The sequence below is a fragment of the Sceloporus undulatus genome, chromosome 4 (assembly GCF_019175285.1).
Source record: "Sceloporus undulatus isolate JIND9_A2432 ecotype Alabama chromosome 4, SceUnd_v1.1, whole genome shotgun sequence".
NCBI lineage: Eukaryota > Metazoa > Chordata > Lepidosauria > Squamata > Phrynosomatidae > Sceloporus > Sceloporus undulatus.
The window spans coordinates 56,227,846-56,247,152 of record NC_056525.1 but is presented as its reverse complement, the minus strand read 5'-3'; the positions used below and the strand labels follow the sequence as shown (position 1 = coordinate 56,247,152).

The 19,307-nt window shown below is 41.4% G+C and overlaps 1 protein-coding gene across 1 annotated transcript in view; it reads left to right on the top strand.

Moving 5' to 3' along the window:
• The first annotated feature begins 3,562 nt into the window (after window positions 1-3,562).
• The window catches only part of LOC121928964 (complement receptor type 1-like), a 27,586-nt gene continuing 11,841 nt past the window's right edge, over window positions 3,563-19,307 (top strand). Inside the window, exons 1-6 of the mRNA XM_042464293.1 lie at window positions 3,563-3,852; window positions 10,124-10,312; window positions 13,859-13,955; window positions 15,541-15,629; window positions 16,156-16,356; window positions 18,166-18,348. Coding sequence (XP_042320227.1) covers window positions 3,786-3,852; window positions 10,124-10,312; window positions 13,859-13,955; window positions 15,541-15,629; window positions 16,156-16,356; window positions 18,166-18,348 — 826 coding nt within the window. The 5' untranslated portion in view covers window positions 3,563-3,785. The remainder of the gene's footprint in view (window positions 3,853-10,123; window positions 10,313-13,858; window positions 13,956-15,540; window positions 15,630-16,155; window positions 16,357-18,165; window positions 18,349-19,307) is intronic.

Genomic DNA, 19,307 nt, shown 5'->3' with positions numbered 1-19,307 from the left:
CGCAAAAAGAAGCTCCGAAATGGAGCTTCTTTTTTGCTCCGCGCGGGAGTCGCGCGGTTTGGCTGCTGCGGCTCCCGCGCGGAGCAAATGGCGGCGGCAGCGGACCGCCGCAAAGCGGCAGTCTGTACCCCGCCTGAAATAAAATGTTTTATATAGAGGGGAGTTATTTTTCTCCACTGTGTCAACTAGCTAATACACATAATGAATAAATTCCTAAAAAGCCGATACAAATCTTTTGGAGTGTTTAATGTTATTCAAAATATAATTTAGTCTACCCAAAACCAAGACAGTATGTTACATGTAACTGCATGGTGATGCAATAAAGGCCAATCAGATGCCACTATTATACACATTCACTTGGAGAATCTGCATCATAAATTCCCATCTTAAATGTTTATTGAATTTCATAGGAAGGTTAAATCACTTGGTTTTCTAAGTGTTTACTCATCACAAACCGTTATATGTACTGATTGAATTAGGCTGCAGCTGATATATATACACACACACACACACACACACACACACACACCACAATATATTCCACTACCACTCCTTATCTACATAGTGCCAGCTGCTAGGCAGAATTACAGCCCTCCTTCAAACCAATGTTGAGAGTTTTATCACAGTGGCACCACTTGTACAATGTATGTCAGAAGATGCACATCACTTTTAAAAATCTACTGAACAGAACGAAGGAATTTGCTTTATAATTTACCAGAAGAAGTTGCCTCCTTTGCCCTTATATATTACAAACTAGCTTCCCTGAGGTTATAAATGAAATTTGCTTGGGCCACATGTGGCTCCCTGCCAAGCCCCTTAAGTCCCCTCCATATTTTGTGTTTTTTTTTTTTAAGAATGGACCATTTCAGACAATTCAGAACAAACTGGACTAAAAATGAAGAAAATCACCTGGTAAACATGGTGGCATAATTCTACTACCCCAAATGAAATTATCTTTCTCAGGCAGAAAATCAGTCAAAAATGATGACCAGAAGTTATGCAACATCACCAGCAGAGTGTATCAGGAAGCACTAGTGCATTTTGTGGGAGGGGAAAGAGAATCATGGAAGCTAAAATTGGCTTCCCCCTCTGTGCAAGTGACCACCCTGCTGTACATGTTGTTCCCATTTCTCCCATTCAGTCACTAACGTGTCTCAGCATGTGTCATATGTTCGCCAACATGCTCTGTAACCTACTGAAAGTATTAACTCTTAGAAAAATGAAAGGACAGAATTGCTGGAACAATGACCATGACTTTACAATGGTTGTCTGTTATTTTTGTTCCCAGACATTGCTGTAAATTACTCTGTGTCATGTACTTTTAAACAAATGATGTTGCCTTGCTCATAGTTTCCTCATTCTTTTGAAAGGAATGGAAAACTGCAGTGCAAAAAAGAAGAAAAGGTTGAGGCAGGGCTGCAATTTAAGAATAAACAAAACCCTACCTTCAAATCTCACCTTGCTTTGCTTTAGATGATGTAACATTTCCTTTGAAAGGAAATTATCTGTTCCTTTTGGCATGACTACCAAGAATGTGGTAGTCATGAAGATGCTGACATCAATGGATTGGCTTTGACCCCATTAGATACATCACTATCAATATACAGTTGATTATCCATAAGAGCAAGGTAGTTAGAAATAAGAAAATGCCAATGTTTGAGTGGAAATTATGTAACTTCTGAAATATTCTACATGATTAATACAGACAAATAAGGGAGAAGCACTTTTCAGTGTTTGTGCCTAGGCCTCTGAGCTCCATCAAGAGGCTAGCTTTTTTCTTTCATTCCTTGTTTAATAGCCCACTGCAAAATAAGTAGAACCTTTCATTTTAAGGAGGGTTTGTGGGCCATAAACCATCACATTTTTTAAAAGTGGGTTTTGAAGTGGTTACATTATTTTTGCTCATTTGTATTGTTCATATTTTTCTCTGTTTATTACAGTGTTCTCTGAAAGTTTTATTGCATTTACTGTTGTTTCCAAACTTTTTTTAAAGCAGTAAGGTCTTGTTCTAATTTATGTTAGCTTCACTTGTTAGGAAAGGCAAGGTATGCACGTTTTTAAATAAATATTTTAAATATAGGTGTTTACAGTGGTTCTTTGAGCATTAAATACTCTCAGAAATGTATAGATCTGGTTAAGAAACTAACCTTCATTCAGTTGCATGTGCAAACAACAATACAGTGGACCCTTGGTATCCACTGAGGTGGATAACAAAATCTGTGTGTGCTCAAGTCCCATTAAATACAATGGCTTAGTAAAATGGTGTTCCTTATATAAAATGGTAAAGTGAAGGTTTGGTATTTAAAATTTATACATTTTCAAAATACTTTCAAACTGTGGATGCTTGAACCCGTGGATAAAAGAATCTGTGGATATGGAGGGCTTACTATACTCTCTATTCATTCTACAGTCAGACATTGCTCAGCTTCCCACCTCCACTGGACACACGAACTGTCCCCAATGGCAAAATGAACAGTGCTGTCCAATGCTTGGAGAGCCCCAAATGAACACACACAGAAGACCCAAAGAATTTTGAATTGGGATGAAAATGCATTCTGATTTCAGTTGTAACCAAACAACTTTAGCTGTGAGTCTGCATTTGATTGAACAGGCATTTCCAAGGTTTCTTTCCCAATAGATGAGACTTTTGTTGTCATCAGCTGTCAAGACAGAATGGGAGGCCTTACAACCTGGGGGCTGTGACATCCTTTATTAAATATATGCAAGTGACATGTCTGTGTGTGTGTTTGAGCTTTTATCATGCAGTGTCCTACACAAGGTGAGCAGGCATCCTCCTCATATATGAGCAGGGCAAAGGAGCATGTGTGTGTGTGTGTGTGTACATACACAAGCACACATATGGTTCTTAGTCCTGCTCAAAATGGAGGAAATTAAGAAATTCCTCCTGAACACGAGGCTAGAAATGAAGGCCAGGTTTGGAAAAGGAGGATGCCTGGTCACTATGTGTAGGACACTACATGATAAAAGCTTCTATATGTATACATACATACATACATACTTGTCCCTCCATGTTCTCTAGAGTTAGGAGCACAAGTCCCCCTGTGAATATGGAAAAACCACAGATAAAGACACCGTGTTTTTACCTGAGAGGACACCTCTCTAGGAATCTCTAGGCCCTCCAGAGTCCAGTGCAACTCTGGCCAACGTCCGACAGACACTGGCCATAAACTGCACTGGAGAAGCAACAAAGGCCCAGTAGTCTTCTCTCTAGGAATCTCTAGGTCTCTTGATGTTTAAAGTTGACCATAGAGTTGCATTGGAGGACCTAGATATTCCTAGAGAACATAAAGCTGCAAATATCAAAGCCACAAATGTGTAGGGATGAGTGTATAGTGGGTTTTTTAGCTTTTTATGCCTATGTATAGATGTATACATATACACATGTGTGTGTATACATACATATGTAAATGTGTGTGTGTGTATGACGAGGATGCCTAGTCACTGTGTAAGGCACTGCTTAGCCCATATGCTCCTTATGCCACTTCGGAACGCCCCCAGGAGAGGAGGCTGGAAAGGGAAGGGGCCAGGTGGCGGTGCCCCTGGGAGGGCCTGAGGCCTCCTTCCTTCCTTCCCCGCAAAAGCCTCGGGGGAGTGTCTGCTCCGTTGTGACTCCGTCACAAGAGCCAAAAATAGTCTGGTGGTGAGGCTAAGAACCGGAAAGGAGGAGGAGGAGGAGGCGGCGGCGGCGGGGCTGCGCTTTCCCGTCAGAGGGTTTGTTTGGGAGGCCCGCCCAGAATTAAGAAACAGAAGCAGAAAGAGCAGCCATGAGGCGCCCGGCCTGGTCCTCCTTCTCCCTCTTCCCGCTTCTGGCGCTCCTTGCCCAGGTTCACGGTGAGGAAGGGCCCGGGGGGGGTATTTTCTTCTTTCTTGGGGACCCAGGCTCCTTCTCTCAGGTTTCTGTTTCCTCAGAGACGAGGGATGCATCCACACTGGGGAAATAACCCGGTTTGGCACTTGTCTGGCTCTTTGCTATGGAACTGTGGGAGTTGGAGTTTGTTGTAGGCCCAGAGAGGAGCCCACAATTCCATAGCAAAGAGTCAGACCAGTTTGAGACCGCTTTAACTGACCTAGGTTCAGTGCTAGGGAATGCTGGGAAGTGTAGTTTGTTGTGGCACCAAAGCGCTCGCGCTCTCTCTCTCTCTCTCTGACGGAAGAAGGCTATAAATGTCTCACAAAAACTACACTTCCCAGGATTCCCTAGCACTGAGCCAGGGCAGTTAAAAGCAGCCTCAACTTGATTATTTCTGCAGTGTGTTTCGGACTTAGTGGCTGAATCCGCACTGCAGAAATAATAACCAGGTTTTACACCACTTTAACTTCCATGGGTCGGTGCTACAGAATCCTGGGAATGGTAGTTTGTTGAGGGCACCAGAGCTTCCCTTATTTCTTACATGTGTGTTTTGCTCTGGTGCCACCACCATAAACTATCCCTTCCCAGACTTCCATAGCCATGGAGCCATGGTAGTTAAAATGGAGTCAAACCAGGTTATGATTTCAGCAGTGTAGATGCACTTCTGCGCCATGCGCTTTGACCCTATGGTAAAAAAGAGACTCTTTTTTTGTGTATAACAAAAATTCATCAGTGATACCTTTATTGGCCAGCCGAAATGCACAGTGGGCTCCATGGGCTTCTTCATCAGGCAAGGTGTTACATCTGAAGCAACATGCAGGCATCTGACTAGCATCTCCAATTGTGTTTTTCCCCTCTTTGTTTGGTTTGGAACATCTTGCCTGATGAAGAAGCCCATGGAGCTTCAAAAGCTTGCAATAAGTATATTGTGCATTTTGGTTGGCCAATCAAGGTATCACTGATGGATTTTTGTTTGTATTTGTTAAATGGCCAACAGAGCTATCCCTGAATGTTTCCTTTTGTGTGTGTGTGGATGTGAGTGACTTGGTTGTCCCTTTCTCCTTGGTCTTGTTCTCTTTTCAAAAGTGAAACACCAACAGGTTCTGCGTAGGAGAAGCCAAGGGAGTATATCACACGGAGCTTTAGGGTGGTATTGTGGCTCAGTTCCAGCTCACTTCCGAAGTGATTGCACTTCCAACAATGCGGTTTCACCTCATAAAGGGACTGTTTTGTCAGACATCATTGATTTCTATGGGAGCTGCTTGCGAATTGCTTCAGCAGTGTTTCTGAAGTCACCCCTCATTTTGGTAAAAACGGGAAAAAGTGACTCCAGAGACTTCACTTCCAGGCTGCCTTCAACTGCACTGCGGTTTGGTCTGGTGTGGAAAATCACTCCGATGCCACCCCACTTGGCCCCTCGTCCTGTTTGTATTAATGTTATATTAATGAATAGCAATTTATAAAGGAATAGTGGTCTATAAATAAAAAATTATTATTATTATTATTATTATTATTATTATGTTAGTCACAAATCATAATTCCTCTATATCATAGAATTGGAAGAGATCACAAGGGCCATCCAGTCCAACCCCATTCTGCCGTGCAGGAACTCACAATCAAAGCATCCCTTGCAGATGGCCATCCAGTCACCTGTTCCAAGGAGGGAGACTCCACCACACTCCAAGGGAGTGTGTTCCACTGTTGAACAGTTCTTAACTGTCAAGAAGTTCCTCCTAATGTTTAGGTGGAATCTCTTTTCCTGTAGCTTGCATCCATTGTTCCAGGTCCTGTTCTCTGGAGCAGCAGAAAACAAGCTTTCTCCATCCTCAAATATTTAGACAGGGCTATCGTATCACTCTCATATTACTAATGTAATTGCAATAGTTGTAACATAAACAGCTAACAAAATTAAAATTATTCATTTAAATTACAATATCATACACACTCCCTAAATGTATTTACATGTATAGTACATAGTTTCATGTGGTTAAAGTGACAATTTGGTAAGATGTGATGTATTTTTGCTTAATCCTTTTGTTAAGATGTGATGTTTTTGTAAGATGTGTGTGTATGCAGGGACCTCTCCTTTCTGCTCTCACTGAACCTAAAAGGACGCAGCCAAATGCCACAGCCTGTTTCTGCCCAAAGGCAGATGTCCGAGGAACAGTGGGGTCACACACTCCTTAGGGTGTCACCTGGTGCGGTTCACACCACCGTGCAGCCCCTAGTGATGCTACTGTAGGAGACCTCTAGTTTCATGTTGGATGCTGGAAAAAAAGAAAAGGCTGAGAGAGTGTGACGTGCCCAGAGTCACTCACTGGATTTCCATGTTTGTGCAGGGATTGAAATGCTGGTCTTCCAGAATTGTAGTCTGAAACTCATCAGTCTGCTACACCACACTGGCTCCGTTATTAGTATTGTTGTTGTTGTGTGCCTTCAGGTTGTTTCTGACTTGGGGCAACCTTAAGGGGAGCCTATCATGGTGTTTTCTTGGCAAGATTTGTTCAGAGAGGGTTTGCCATTGTCTTCCTTAGAGGCTGAGAGCATATGCCTTTTGCCAGGTAAGAAATCAAATTCTGGTCTCCAGAATCATAGTCTAACATTCTAGCCACTATATCATGCTGGCTCTCTCGTTATTAGTACTACTGTTTATTTGTTCATTGGTCTTCTCCCTTTTTCCCAGTACTGAGACTTAAGGTACCTAGCAAAAATTAAAACTAATATTGTTAAAACTCATAAATATAATTACAAAGTCATAAATAAGCACATACAGCATTATTATTTAAAAGGCACTTAAACTAACCATAGGATTAAAACTACTTAAAACAAACCCATTCAAAAACTAAAGATCAGCCAAATAGCATACTGTTAAAATTATAGTGTCAGTTCCCAAAAGTCTGTTGGAACAGAACAGTTTTGACTTGCAGTTTTTGTATAGTATTTAATCTGTATTATTTTTATATTTTCATGTTTGATGTTGCAGACATTCAGCGATGTTAACAACCACATTCTGGAGTTTACCAGTGGTTGGTGGGAAGGAGGTGGGGCCTTGTTGAGCACCTTTGTCCCTTGTTTGATAGAATACTGGCTTGGAAAAAAAAGAGGATTTTCTCTGTGTGTCTCTCTCTCTTGTATCAGAGTCACCCTCACATCTTTCACCACCTGTTTCTTTCATTTCCCTTCCCTCATGTCCCATCTCAACATCCTTCATCCCTGTCTTTTGCTTTCTGACTATTCTCTTTCAGGTACCTCCTAATTGCAGCTGTGTTTTCCTTGTTTGTTTTCTAAACAATAGAGGATGAGACAAATCCAGAGAGCAACAGAAGATTATTTTTAATTCCTTTGCGATCACATCAGTCACAAACGTGTGCATCATTTCCCCTTTTCTTCAAACAACACTAAAAGCAACATCAATGGCTATTTCAAAGGTTTCTCGCCTCTTACGACTTCTTGTTCAGCTCCATCACTTTGTTGTTGTTATTAGTTGTCCTTGAGTCGACTTCTTGACTCATGGTGACCCTGTGGATGAAACATCTCCAGGTCTTCTTGTCCTCCAGTGTTCTGCTCATTTCCTGCCGACTCATGCCTATGTCCTCCCTAATTGAGTCCAGCCATCTGTCGTGTGGTCTCCCTCTCCTTCTACTCTCGAGTTTTCCAGCATTATTGTCTTTTGCAGTGAGTCATGATTTCTCACGATGCAGCCAAAGCCTGACAGCCTCAGTTTAATCATGTTGGCCCTCCAGGGATATTTCTGGCCTGATTCACTCAAAAACCCATTTGTTTGTCTTTTTGGCTGTCCACAACACTCTTCTCCAGAACCACATCTCAAATGAGTTGATTTTCTTTTTATCTCCTTTTTTCACTATCCAGCTGCCACATCCATACATAGTAATTGGGAGTACTGTGGCTTGGATGATGCTAAGTTTAGTGCTCAGTTGTATATCTTTACTCTTTACAATATTCTCTAGCTCTTTCATGGCTGTCCTTCCCATTCCTAATCTTCTTGTCTCTTGACTGCAGTCTCCATTCTGGACGATGTTTAATCCCAGGTACAAGAAGTCTCCAACTATTTCAATTTCCTCATTGTCTAATTCGAATTTATGTAGGTCTTCCATGGTCATTATTTTTGTTTTCTTTATATTCAGCAGCAGGCTTGCCTTTGCACTTTCCTCTTTGACCTTCCTTAGTAATTGTTCCAAGTCATTGAGATTTTCCACTAGTTTGTCTTCCGTATATCTTAGATTGTTGATATTCCTTCCTCCTATCTTCATTCCTCTTTTTCCTGAGTCTAGCCCTGCTCATCGTATGATATTTTCTGTGTACAAGTTGAACGAGTATGATGATAATATGCAGCCTTGCCTGGCTCCTTTGCCTATTGGGAACCATTTTGTTTCTCCATATTCTGTTCAGACAGTGGCCTCTTGTCCTGAGTATACCTTTCTCATCCGATCAAATGTATTGATACTTCCATGTCTTTGAGAACATTGCATAGCTTTTCATGATGGATGCAGTCAAAAGATTTGCTATAGTCTATAAAGCACATGTTGATTTTTTTAATTCTTTGGTGCACTTCATTAGCTATCATGGTTGCAGTGTGGTCCCTTGTACATCACTTAGCCCTTTCCTGTGTGGGCCCACTACATCTCCTGCCCCTCTTCACCCACAAATGGGTGTCTGTAACAGAGTAGACAGGAAGGAAATTAATGAACTTCCAAAGAGAAGACCCAAATAAGTAATTGATTATATTTAGGGTTTTTTTGGGGGGGAGGGGCACTATGCTTTCAGAGTAATGTATTGTGTTAGCAAGACAATAAACTAAGATATAATTGTCACTATAGGAAGCATATGAAATACTTAGATTACTTGAAACATACATGCCAATTACAATCTTATTAATATGCAGCATTGAAGTAAAAGGAACAAGACATTAGTCCCTGAAGGACATGTCAGTAGCAGTTTGGAAAAGAGTTCTACAATTTTGGAGCCATGAGAGAGAAAGCTGTCTCTCTTGTCACAATTTATATCTCCTTTTGTCTTCAGTGAGCTCCAGCTCCATACATTGCTCTCGTCTCCACTTGATCCTGAAACCATGGAAGATAAGTCAGGCTAATAGACAGAGACTAGTCCAAGGTCACTTCTTGAGTTTCACTATTCACTGGGGACTAGAACTCACCTAACCCAGAAAAAAAAAATCCCCATATGGCAGATCACATCCCAAAAATGCTAGAAGGGGGAATGCAATTTGACACTTAAATATAGTTTTGTCTCCATCCTGTTTTGTTTTCCTTTTTTTGCTAGAAAACTGCATCCCATTACACCTGGTTCCTTCAAGGAGGGGAAACTGATTTGAAAGAAGCTGGAGGAGGACTACTTTTAAATGGCAGATTGCTGTGGCTAGAGCCTTCCAGATGCATTATTTGCCACCGGGGAGTGATGGCAGATGCTGGATGAGATATGTAAACTCTGCCAGTCTCTTTTCTAAAACCACGAAATATACTAGGTGCTTGTTTCTTTCTGTTTCCTCTTTGAGGAACTCTTAATTCAACAACAAGAGAAAACAGGCAAACAAATACCAAATATCCAAAGACACATTAACCTAGTGCACCAGATTTAACTAGAGTCATAGGGTTGGAAGAGACCACAAAGACCATCCAGTCCAACCCCCTGCCATGCACTCCCTCGGAGGGTGATAGAGTCTCCTTCCTTGGAGGTCTTTAAACAGAGGCTGGATGGCCATCTGTCAGGGATGCTTTGATTTGGATTTCCTGCATGGCAGGGGGTTGGACTGGATGGCCCTAGTGGTCTCTTCCAACTCTACGATTCTATGATTCTATGATTCATGCAGGAATTCTCAATCAAAGCATCCCTGACAGTTGGCCATCCAGCCTCTGCTTAAAGACCTCTACGGAAGGAGACTCCACTACACTTCGAGGGAGTGTGCTCCACTGTCGAACAACCCTTACTGTCAGGAACTAAATGGAACCTAGCCTGAAACCAGTATAATATATACAGTGGAACAATGCAGAAACAGACTTTTAAACTGACCCATTTGAATTCTCTCAATAAATAAAATAAGGCTTACATAAGTTTTGTTTTAGTTGTGTGTGATGAACTAACTCCAGGAATTGGTAAGAACATTGTTCAATGAGGAGACTAGGATGAGGTTTTTTTTTATAGTTATCCAGAGATCTGTACTTCTAACCCTTCACCTCCTTTCCTTCCTCAAAATCTCCTTTTACTCTTTATCTCCAGGTGACTGCACCACTCCACCAAAACAGCCTCATGCTACATTGCGGAATGGAGAACTGAAAGACAGCTACTCTGTTGGGACTGTTCTACGGTACACTTGCATTCCCGGTTATAAATTTATAGACAGATCAAATCCTTCTATTAGGTGTCTGAACAATTCAGAGTGGTCAACAACACCTACATTTTGTGAAAGTGAGTATCTTTGTTCCAGTTCTGTGTTTGTAAATAAAACTAACCCATCATGATGCTGACTAAAACATACACAAAGATCCAATGTTTCAGAAACTTTCAGCATTTTTAGTTCTGTTCTTTATTTTGTGAAGAAAAATTCAGAATGGTAAGAATTCTTTATAATAAGTAACCTCATTTATATAAAGCTGTAGTTAACCATCCTAAGTGACCTATATAGTTATAACTCAGCATGTTGCCTATGGACAGAAACAGATCCAAATAGTTCAGAAAGTTTTTTAAAAATCAGTGTTTTTTCTATCATCTAACTGTGGTAGTAGTTACTCTTCTCAACAATAATCTAAAGTAGTAACGTGACAATGCCAGTCTATGCCATTATTCAGGGATAATGAACAAGCTGCTTATATTTCAGAGACATAGCTGTGTTAGTCTGGAATATCAATATACGAAGGGATCTTGTGGCACTTTTGAGACTGTGTGAAAGAAGCTGTACCATAAGCTTTCTTAGGGGCTTTCTATACAGCCCTTTGGGACGTCCGGAGGACGTCCCATTTTAAAAAAGGGGCGTCTCTTATAGATGCCCCTGTGCCTAGTACGGACTCCGTCCGTACAAGATGGCTTCTACATGGCCGGCGCCATCTTTGCGTATCGGACGCTGAGCGTCCGTACGCGTCGCGCCGCTTGTGACGTAGCGAGCGCGCCCCTGGCGCCTCGCTACGTCGCAAACGCGACTTGAAAAGAAGCTCCATTTTGGAGCTTCTTTTTCGGTCCGCGCGGGAGTCGGGCCGTCTGAAGGCTCCGGCTCCCCCGCGGACCTACTGGCGGCGGCGGCAGACCGCCACAAAGCGGCGGTCTGTACCCCGCCATAGACTTAATTTATTTCCTCCATGCATTTTTATGGTCTCCATACATCTGAGGATGTAGAACAAGTCTACAAAAGCTTGTACAACTTCTTTCATACAGGTACTTTAGTATCAAAGTTGCCTTTGTAAGATGCATATAGTTGACCAAGGGTTAATTTAAGTCAGGAGAGAAAACACTTCCCAGCTCCTTGAAAGTTAAAACTGGCTGGGAAGCATCTTAAATCTCGAGAGCCCAAGGGTGTTAAAAAAAAAAAAGAACCCAGTAAAAAATATGGGCTGTGGGAGGCAAAGAGTTTTTACTGCTGGACACAGAAGGGGTCCAGACTTGCAACTCCCACAATGCATAACCTGATACTAGAATGCCTGCCCGCATGTAGACAGCAAGAGGCTAGTTAGTTAGTGCTGTTAGGGGATTTGTTGTGTTTCCTGTCTGGTTGTTGGTTTCCTTAACAAAAGAGAAAATGTCACTAACATGGCACAACCAATTATCTTTCTCAGCAGTTGCCAAAACTCTAAAGGAAAAGGAGTTCATGTGCATGCTCATCCACCCCCTTGCCCAATTTCTGTGTCTGGCTTAATGGATCACAGTATTAAGGGCTATCAGTAAAAATGAATTTTGAGTTCAGCTTTACAGAGGAGTTCAAAATGTATCATTACATATAAAGAATTCATAAAAATTATTAATTAAACTAGGCACTGGAGAGTCACAAGATGTCATAGAATCATAGAGTTGGAAGAGACCACAAGGGCCATCCAGTCCAACCCCTTGCCATGCAGGATCTCGCAATCAAAGCATACCCGACAGATGACCACCAAGCCTCTGTTTGAAGACTTCCAAGTAGGGAGACTTCACCACACCAAAGGAATGTGTTTCACTGTCTAACAGCTCTTAATGTCAGAAGGTTTCTCCTAACATTGAGGTGGAATCTCTTTTCCTGTAGCTTGCGTCCATTGTTCTGGGTTCTATTCTCTGAAGCAACAGAAAACAAGCTTGCTCCCTCCTCAATATTACATCCCTTCAAACATTTAAAGAGGGCTATCATATCACCTCTCTTTTCCAGGCTAAACATCCCCAGATCCCTAAGTCATTCCTCATAGGGCATGGTTTCCAGATCCTTCACCATTTTGGTTGCCCTCTTTTAAACATGCTCCAGTTTCTCAACATCCTATTTGAATTGTGGTGCCCAGAACTGGACACAGTATTGCAGGTGGGGCCTGACTAAAGCAGAATAGAGTGGCACTATTATTTCCCTTGATCTAGATACTATACTTCCATTGATGCAGTCTAAAATTGCATTGGTCTTCTTAGCTGCCTCATCACACTGTTGACTCATGTTCAACTTGTGGTCTACTTGGACTCCTAGATCCCCTTCACATGTAGTCTCCTTAAGCCAGATGTCCCCCATCCTATATCTGTGCATTTCATTTTTCCATCCTAAGTGGAGTACTTTACATTTCTCCATGTTGAATTTCATTTTGTTAGCTTTGGCCCAACTTTCTTGTCTATTCAGGTCATTTTGAATTTTGATCCTGTTTCTGCGGTATAAGCTACTCCTCCTAATTTGGTGTCATCTGCAAATTTGATAACTATGCTCCCAATACTGTCATCCAAATCATTAATAAAGATGTTGAATAGCACTGGACTCAGGACAGAACCCTGTGGCACCCCTTTAGTCACTTCTCTCCAGGATGAAAAGGAGCCATTGTTGAGCACCCTTTGGGTTCGGCCAGTCAACCAATTACAAATCCTTGTAAAAGTTACCTTGTCTAATCCTCATTTTACAAGCTTATTGGCAAGAATGTCTTGGGGAACCTTGTCAAAGGCCTTACTGAAATCAAGATATACTATATCTATGGCATTCCCTTCATCTATCAAGCTGGTAATTTTATCCAAAAAAAAAACCAGATCAGTTTTGTCTGGCATGACTTGTTTCTCCGAAACCCATGTTTACTTTTTGTGATTATGGCATTGCCTTCTAGATGTTCACAGACACTCTGTTTAATAATCTGATCTAGAATCTTTCCTGGTATTGACGCCAGACTAACTGGACGAAAATTGTTGGGATCCTCTTTTTCCCCTTTTTGAAGATCGGAACACCGAAAATATAGCTCATTGAAAATATTGCAGTTGTCATGTGCCTTCACATTGTTTCCAAATTCATGGTATCTCTAGAGGGAACCTATCAAACAGTTTTCTAGGGCTGAGAGTGTGTGACCCACCCAAGGTCACCCAGCAGGTTTCCATGGTTGAGCAGGGAATTGAACTCTGGTCTACAGAGTCACAGTCTGATGCGCAAACCACCACACCATGCTGGCTCTCCCTTGATAATACACTTGTTCTTCTGTTTGCGTGAACTTCAGAACCACGACCCTCACTTACCCACGAGGAGCAAATGAAGGGGGTTAAAATGGGGCATGCACCCTCATTCATGCCTATTGGGCTTGAATATCTGCAAGTTTCTGTTTTTGCGGGGAGGGGGGTCCAGTACGTATCCCCCACCAAAACGGAGAGCTGACTGTATAGGCATCTCAGATTCTAGAGATACCAGTCTTCTCTAGCCAGATTCTGTTTCTGAAAGATTGATAACATTTGAAATATATTATTTTCTATATATTTGAAATATATCTGTAAGCACATTCATTCTTTTCTAAGAATCAGGACAGCTAATCCTAATTCTCCCTTTAGGAAAGCAGTGTAAGGCTCCAGCTGTAGAGAATGGCAGAATAGAATCCACAGGTGACCTCCGGCTTGGTGAAGAAATAACCTATGTTTGTGACCCAGGGTGAGTTACAATCACTTATGGTAACAATTTGTGCAAAACCCTTGGGAGGGGTTTGATGTGTGTGTAACTGAAAGTCACACACATATTAATTCTTGAAACATTTATAGACAGAACTGAAACCTGAGCCATTAACTTTATGTGTAATATTTATGTCAATCCTAAAGAGTAAAAATCCTTCCAAAGCATCTTAATAAATAAATAAATCTCACAATTCATGTTTTATAAATACATTAAGAAAATTATAGTCAGGAAGCATCAAAACATAATTTAGGCAGATCCCACCTCTGTGTCTTGCTGTCAATTAATTTGGGTGGATTGGGGTGGGGAGGACTTTCTAGCTGCAACAGGCGCTGATGTTTTCCCCACTCTCATTAAAACTTAATGTATCCCATCAGAAAGAGAGACTGAATTTCATCTCCTATTTGAGGAACTTGCTCTCCTTAATTAGTTAAGAAGATCCTAACCTTCATTTGGGGCAAGTCAGGTTGTTGGCCACTTTGTTTCAGGTGTGGGATTCTGGGACTAAATTTCTGGAGCAGTCTGTTGTTATCTCCAAGGCTTTGCCTGATGCATTCTCTTTTCTGGCCATTCTTGGAGAAATAACAGAGTGCAAATTTGCCCCTCTCTCCCCTCCTTTGACTCAATATAATAATGGAGACTGGGCATAGTTGGCACCTGCCTATAAGAAGGAATGAGAAAGTAGGCAGAGTTCACTCTACCTCTGGCTGTTGTACTGTCCACAGAAAATAAAAGGAAAAATATCTGCCACTAGTTGATACTCACTTATACTATTTCAACAAGCATGACAGACTAAATCTTTACTATTGCACTTCCCAAACTGCTATTTGTTTTCCTGCTCTAATGGTTAATAGCTATTTAAAGCAGCAGCAACAACAACAACAACAGAGTCATACAGTTTCTAATCTATATTTATTTAATTTTTAATATTTAAATAAATAAATTTCTATTATATAGCTTTTTACTGCAGGAGAATTTCATCCCTGAATACTCTAAAGCAGGAATCTGCCACCTGGAACTCCCACCCCTCCCAAAACAGAAAGCCTTTCTAAGCCTAAGCGTAGGTGATGCATGAATGCATGAATTACCATTGAATGGTAATGAATGCATTACCATTGGAAAGCTTCATAATCTGTAACAGGCAGCTGTGTTGCTCTTTCATTTATGCTAATCCTCTCTTCAGAATTGAAGTCATTCATATTTATCTTAGTCGAAGCTGATAGCAATTATTTCAGTTAGTGTACCCTCTGGAAAAATATCCTAAAGAGAGCTTTTCATCGAATCCATTCCTATGCCTTTAGGATACTAGGCAAAGACCTCCTTAAGTATTGCCTAAACAGATTTTAATCTGTTTGATAATATGTTGTTATAGCAGTTGTGCTTACTTGTTTTGAATTGTTTGTTTGATTATCTTATATTTCTGTAAGGAGCCCTGAGAGTGATAATACAGTAGAGTGGGACTTAAATGATTTCAATAAAATAAACCTACCAGGTACAAGATACCTCATATGTACATGCTGTTTATTTTATATCCCCTTTTAAAAATATAAGATCTCTCTTTCTTTAGGTACAGAGCAATAGGCAGGACAACTGCTCGTTGTACTTTGTTCGAGGGTAACAAGGTTCTGTGGGATATCGACCCTCCATTGTGTGCAAGTAAGATGAACTGTTTCTTTAAGCTTGTTTATGTTTGTCTCAGTGCATTTCAGTATTGAAGATCCTTTAGTCTACCCAGGCTTTTGTACAAGTCAATATCTGTACTGTTTCCTCTCTACAAATTTGGGTTGATGCCTGAAAGCATAAATGAATAATAACTGTGACTCTTTTTTATGCCTCCTTCCCTCTTCATGCCATCCCAGCTGAGGTACAAACAAAGCCCAGGGTGCTTTCTGACATAATCCAATATGTTTGCCACAATGGTTGTTGCCAAGCCCCTGGTGATGCCTACAGTTTCTGCTAGGGCAGGAGGGTGGTATGCTGAAATAATTTGCAGGGTTGTTTGCAAATGGTGCATGAAGGGAACTAACAGCTTTGGATAAAGCGAGACATTTTTTGTGAATAGATAAAAGGAAACTGATGAAAGAGATCAATAAGATCATTCCAACCTCTGAATACAGCCCTAATAGTGATCATTATGCTGTTATAATGTGTGTTTGACCAATTAATGCTGATTCTTTTACAGGAATCCCTTGTGAGCGCCCACCCACTATTTTAAATGGAACACACAGTGGGGATACATCTCTTGATCACTATACTGTTGGCGATGTGGTAACGTACAGTTGTGGCAGAGATCTTTCCCTCGTTGGACATTCAAGCATTGTCTGTATAATTGCAGAAGATGGTGTAAATGGAATATGGGATAGACCTGCACCTGAATGTAAAGGTGATGGAAATTTATGTTTTGATATCTTATGTGGCATCACATTCATAGTACAAAAATAATATAATACAATTGTGGGTGGAGTCACCTAACTGTGTAATCCAGGGGTTCCCAGCCTGGGGGTTGCAACCCCTTTGGGGGTTGCTCGACTCTTTCTTGGGGGTCACCAGGTTGGGATTCCCCCCTGCCTCCCCCTCCTCCCTTTTTCCCTGCGGGTGTCAGCGCTATCTCCGGCAACCGCGGGTAGAAGGGGCCAGGGTCACTTCCTCCCCTTCTCCTCACGGGTGCCATCAAAGGCACCCAGGAGGAGAAGGGAACAGGGCCGGGGCTGCCTCCTCCCCTTCCTTTCTCCTCACGGGTGCCATCAAAGGCACCCACGAGGAGAAGGGAATAGGGCCGGGGTCGCCTCCTCCCGTTCCCTTCTCATGGAGAACATTGATCAGGAAGGAGACTGCAGTCAAGAAATAAAAAAAAAGGCTAGGAATCAGAAGGGCAGCTATGAAAGAGGTAGAAAAGATCCTAAAGAGTAAAGATATACACCTGAATACTAAAGTTAGAATTGTAGAAGCCACCATATTCTCTATTACCTTGTATGGATGCAAAAGCTGGACAGTGAAGAAAGCAGATAAGAAAATTCATTTGAGATGTGGTGATAGAGAAGTGCTGAGGATACTGTGTACAATCAAAAAGACAAACAAATAGGTCTTCAAATAGAACAAGCCTGAAATCTATCTGGAATCCAAGATGATCAAGTTGAGGTTGTCATACTTTGGCCACATCAAGAGAAGGCATAATAGAAAAGACAATAATGCTAGTAAAGGTGGAGGGATGCAGAAGGAGAGGAAGACCCCACGCTAGATGGATAGACTCTATTAGAGATGTCACAGGTATGAATTTACAGGACTTTGGCACAGCAGAGCAAGACAGGCAGTCTTGGAGATGTCTCTTTCACAGGGTCAACATTAGTCGGGATCACCTCAAAGTTAGCTAACGACACCAAAAAGTTTCAAGTGAATAATTTCTTTGGTGAACCAGTTAAGTTGTGGATGCCTCCTTTTTAAAGTGGAGTTGAGGGGTGAGAAGGCTGTTGCATAGGCAAATATAAGAAAATAGCTTCTAGAAAAATGTGAGGGAAGAAATGGAAGCATTTCTTTATACGTCATTAAATGTAACATTCTTTTTAAAAATGCTTCTTCCTTTTGCTTCTAGTGTGATACCCCATATATCATACCGACTTTGTGGTCAAGGTGTTTCTTAAAACCATCTAGAGCAGTGATACTCAATGCAGTAGTCTATGGATTAGTGCCAACCTGTAAGCCATCATTTCTGGTGTACGACATGTGTCTAGGAACGAAAGAAAGAAAGAAAGAAAGAAAGAAAGAAAGAAAGAAAGAAAGGCAGAGAGAGACAGTTGACAGAATGGACCCAAAGATTATACTGGAACCTCACACATAGTGGTAGGAGTTCTATACACACACACACACACACACACACACACACACACACACACACACAGAGCTCACTCATCAGACAGCCCAAGAAGCACTAGTTTAGAGAACTTGAAGCAATATATTTGTATATATTATAGCTTTCATTAATTCAGTTTTTTTAATGCGAGCCACAAGAAATGAAACTGGTTTGGAGGTGTCTGATTTGGTGTTGTTCTATACAGTGTCTGCAAACAAAAGCAAACAATAACTGATTATATTTCATTATGGCTACAGGTGATTATTTTAAATTGTTTTTAAGCTTAAGCTTCTAGGAACTGCTTGGATGCAAACACTTCCTTATTCATTGTTTCTCTCTTTCCAGCTATCCAGTGTAGCAGACCACAAATTCAAAATGGAAGGCTAACAAGTGCATTTCAGCCTATATATAACTATGAACATGTTCTGCAGTTTGTTTGTGATTCTGGCTACTCTCTGGTGGGACCTGAGTTTGTAAAATGTGGGGCTGACAGCATGTGGCACCCTGAACTTCCAACATGCGTCAAGGGTAGGTGTTTTATTATACAGTACATATATGAATTTCAGAATTGATATATGATGCTTTGAGCTGAAGAGCTTATTTCTACAGAGCTAAATACTTAAATCACATTACCACTCACCCCTGTATTCCCACTCACTGTTCATATGGAGATAAGCAAAATGTTGCTGAGATAGCAGTTACAAGAAGAATAGTGATATGAAGCCAAAAGAAATGGAACTGGTTTTTCTGTTCTGTTTTGATGCTAGTCTGTGTAGTTTTTCTAAAGAAAAGAAGGCATGGTTCATTGTACAGTGCGCCCGCGTCATACGTGGGCGCGCTTTACGCGACTTGAGCATATGCGCTCAAGCCGCAGGACGGAAGGGGCAGCGCGTCCCATTAAATTGAATGGGCGCGCGCGCCCGTTGGGCTCCGCGCGCCACCACGCCGCCGTGCACAAGCCCCATTGTTTACAATGGGGCTTGAGCATAGGCGGAATTCGCCTTACGCTGAGGGATCCAGAACGGATCCCCGCGTAAGGTGAGGACCCACTATTTCATTATGGCTGCAAAAGATTTATTTTTAGTGGTTCTTACTGTATATACTCATGTATAAGTTTAGAAATTTTAGTCAAAAAATTGACCCCAAAAACCTAGATCCATTTATCCACAGGTCGATGTACATTCTATATTTTAATTCTTACTAAAAAGAGAACCATCCCCTGGTGAAAAGCAAGAGAGCAATTGTCCTGGAAGCACTGACTTCCCTCTTCCATCCAACCTTTAGTGTGAGCCAAAACAGTTATGCTTGCCATAATTTTTTTGGTTCTTTGGCATTGTTTTCCTTTGCTTCATCATTTAGATCCATTGTTGCATATCCCCAAGTTTCACCCTCGACTTATCCAAGGGTCATATCAAAATCTTTAATTTTGCCCCCCAAACTTGCCCTCAACTTATACATGAGGTCGACTTATAGTCGAGTTTATACGG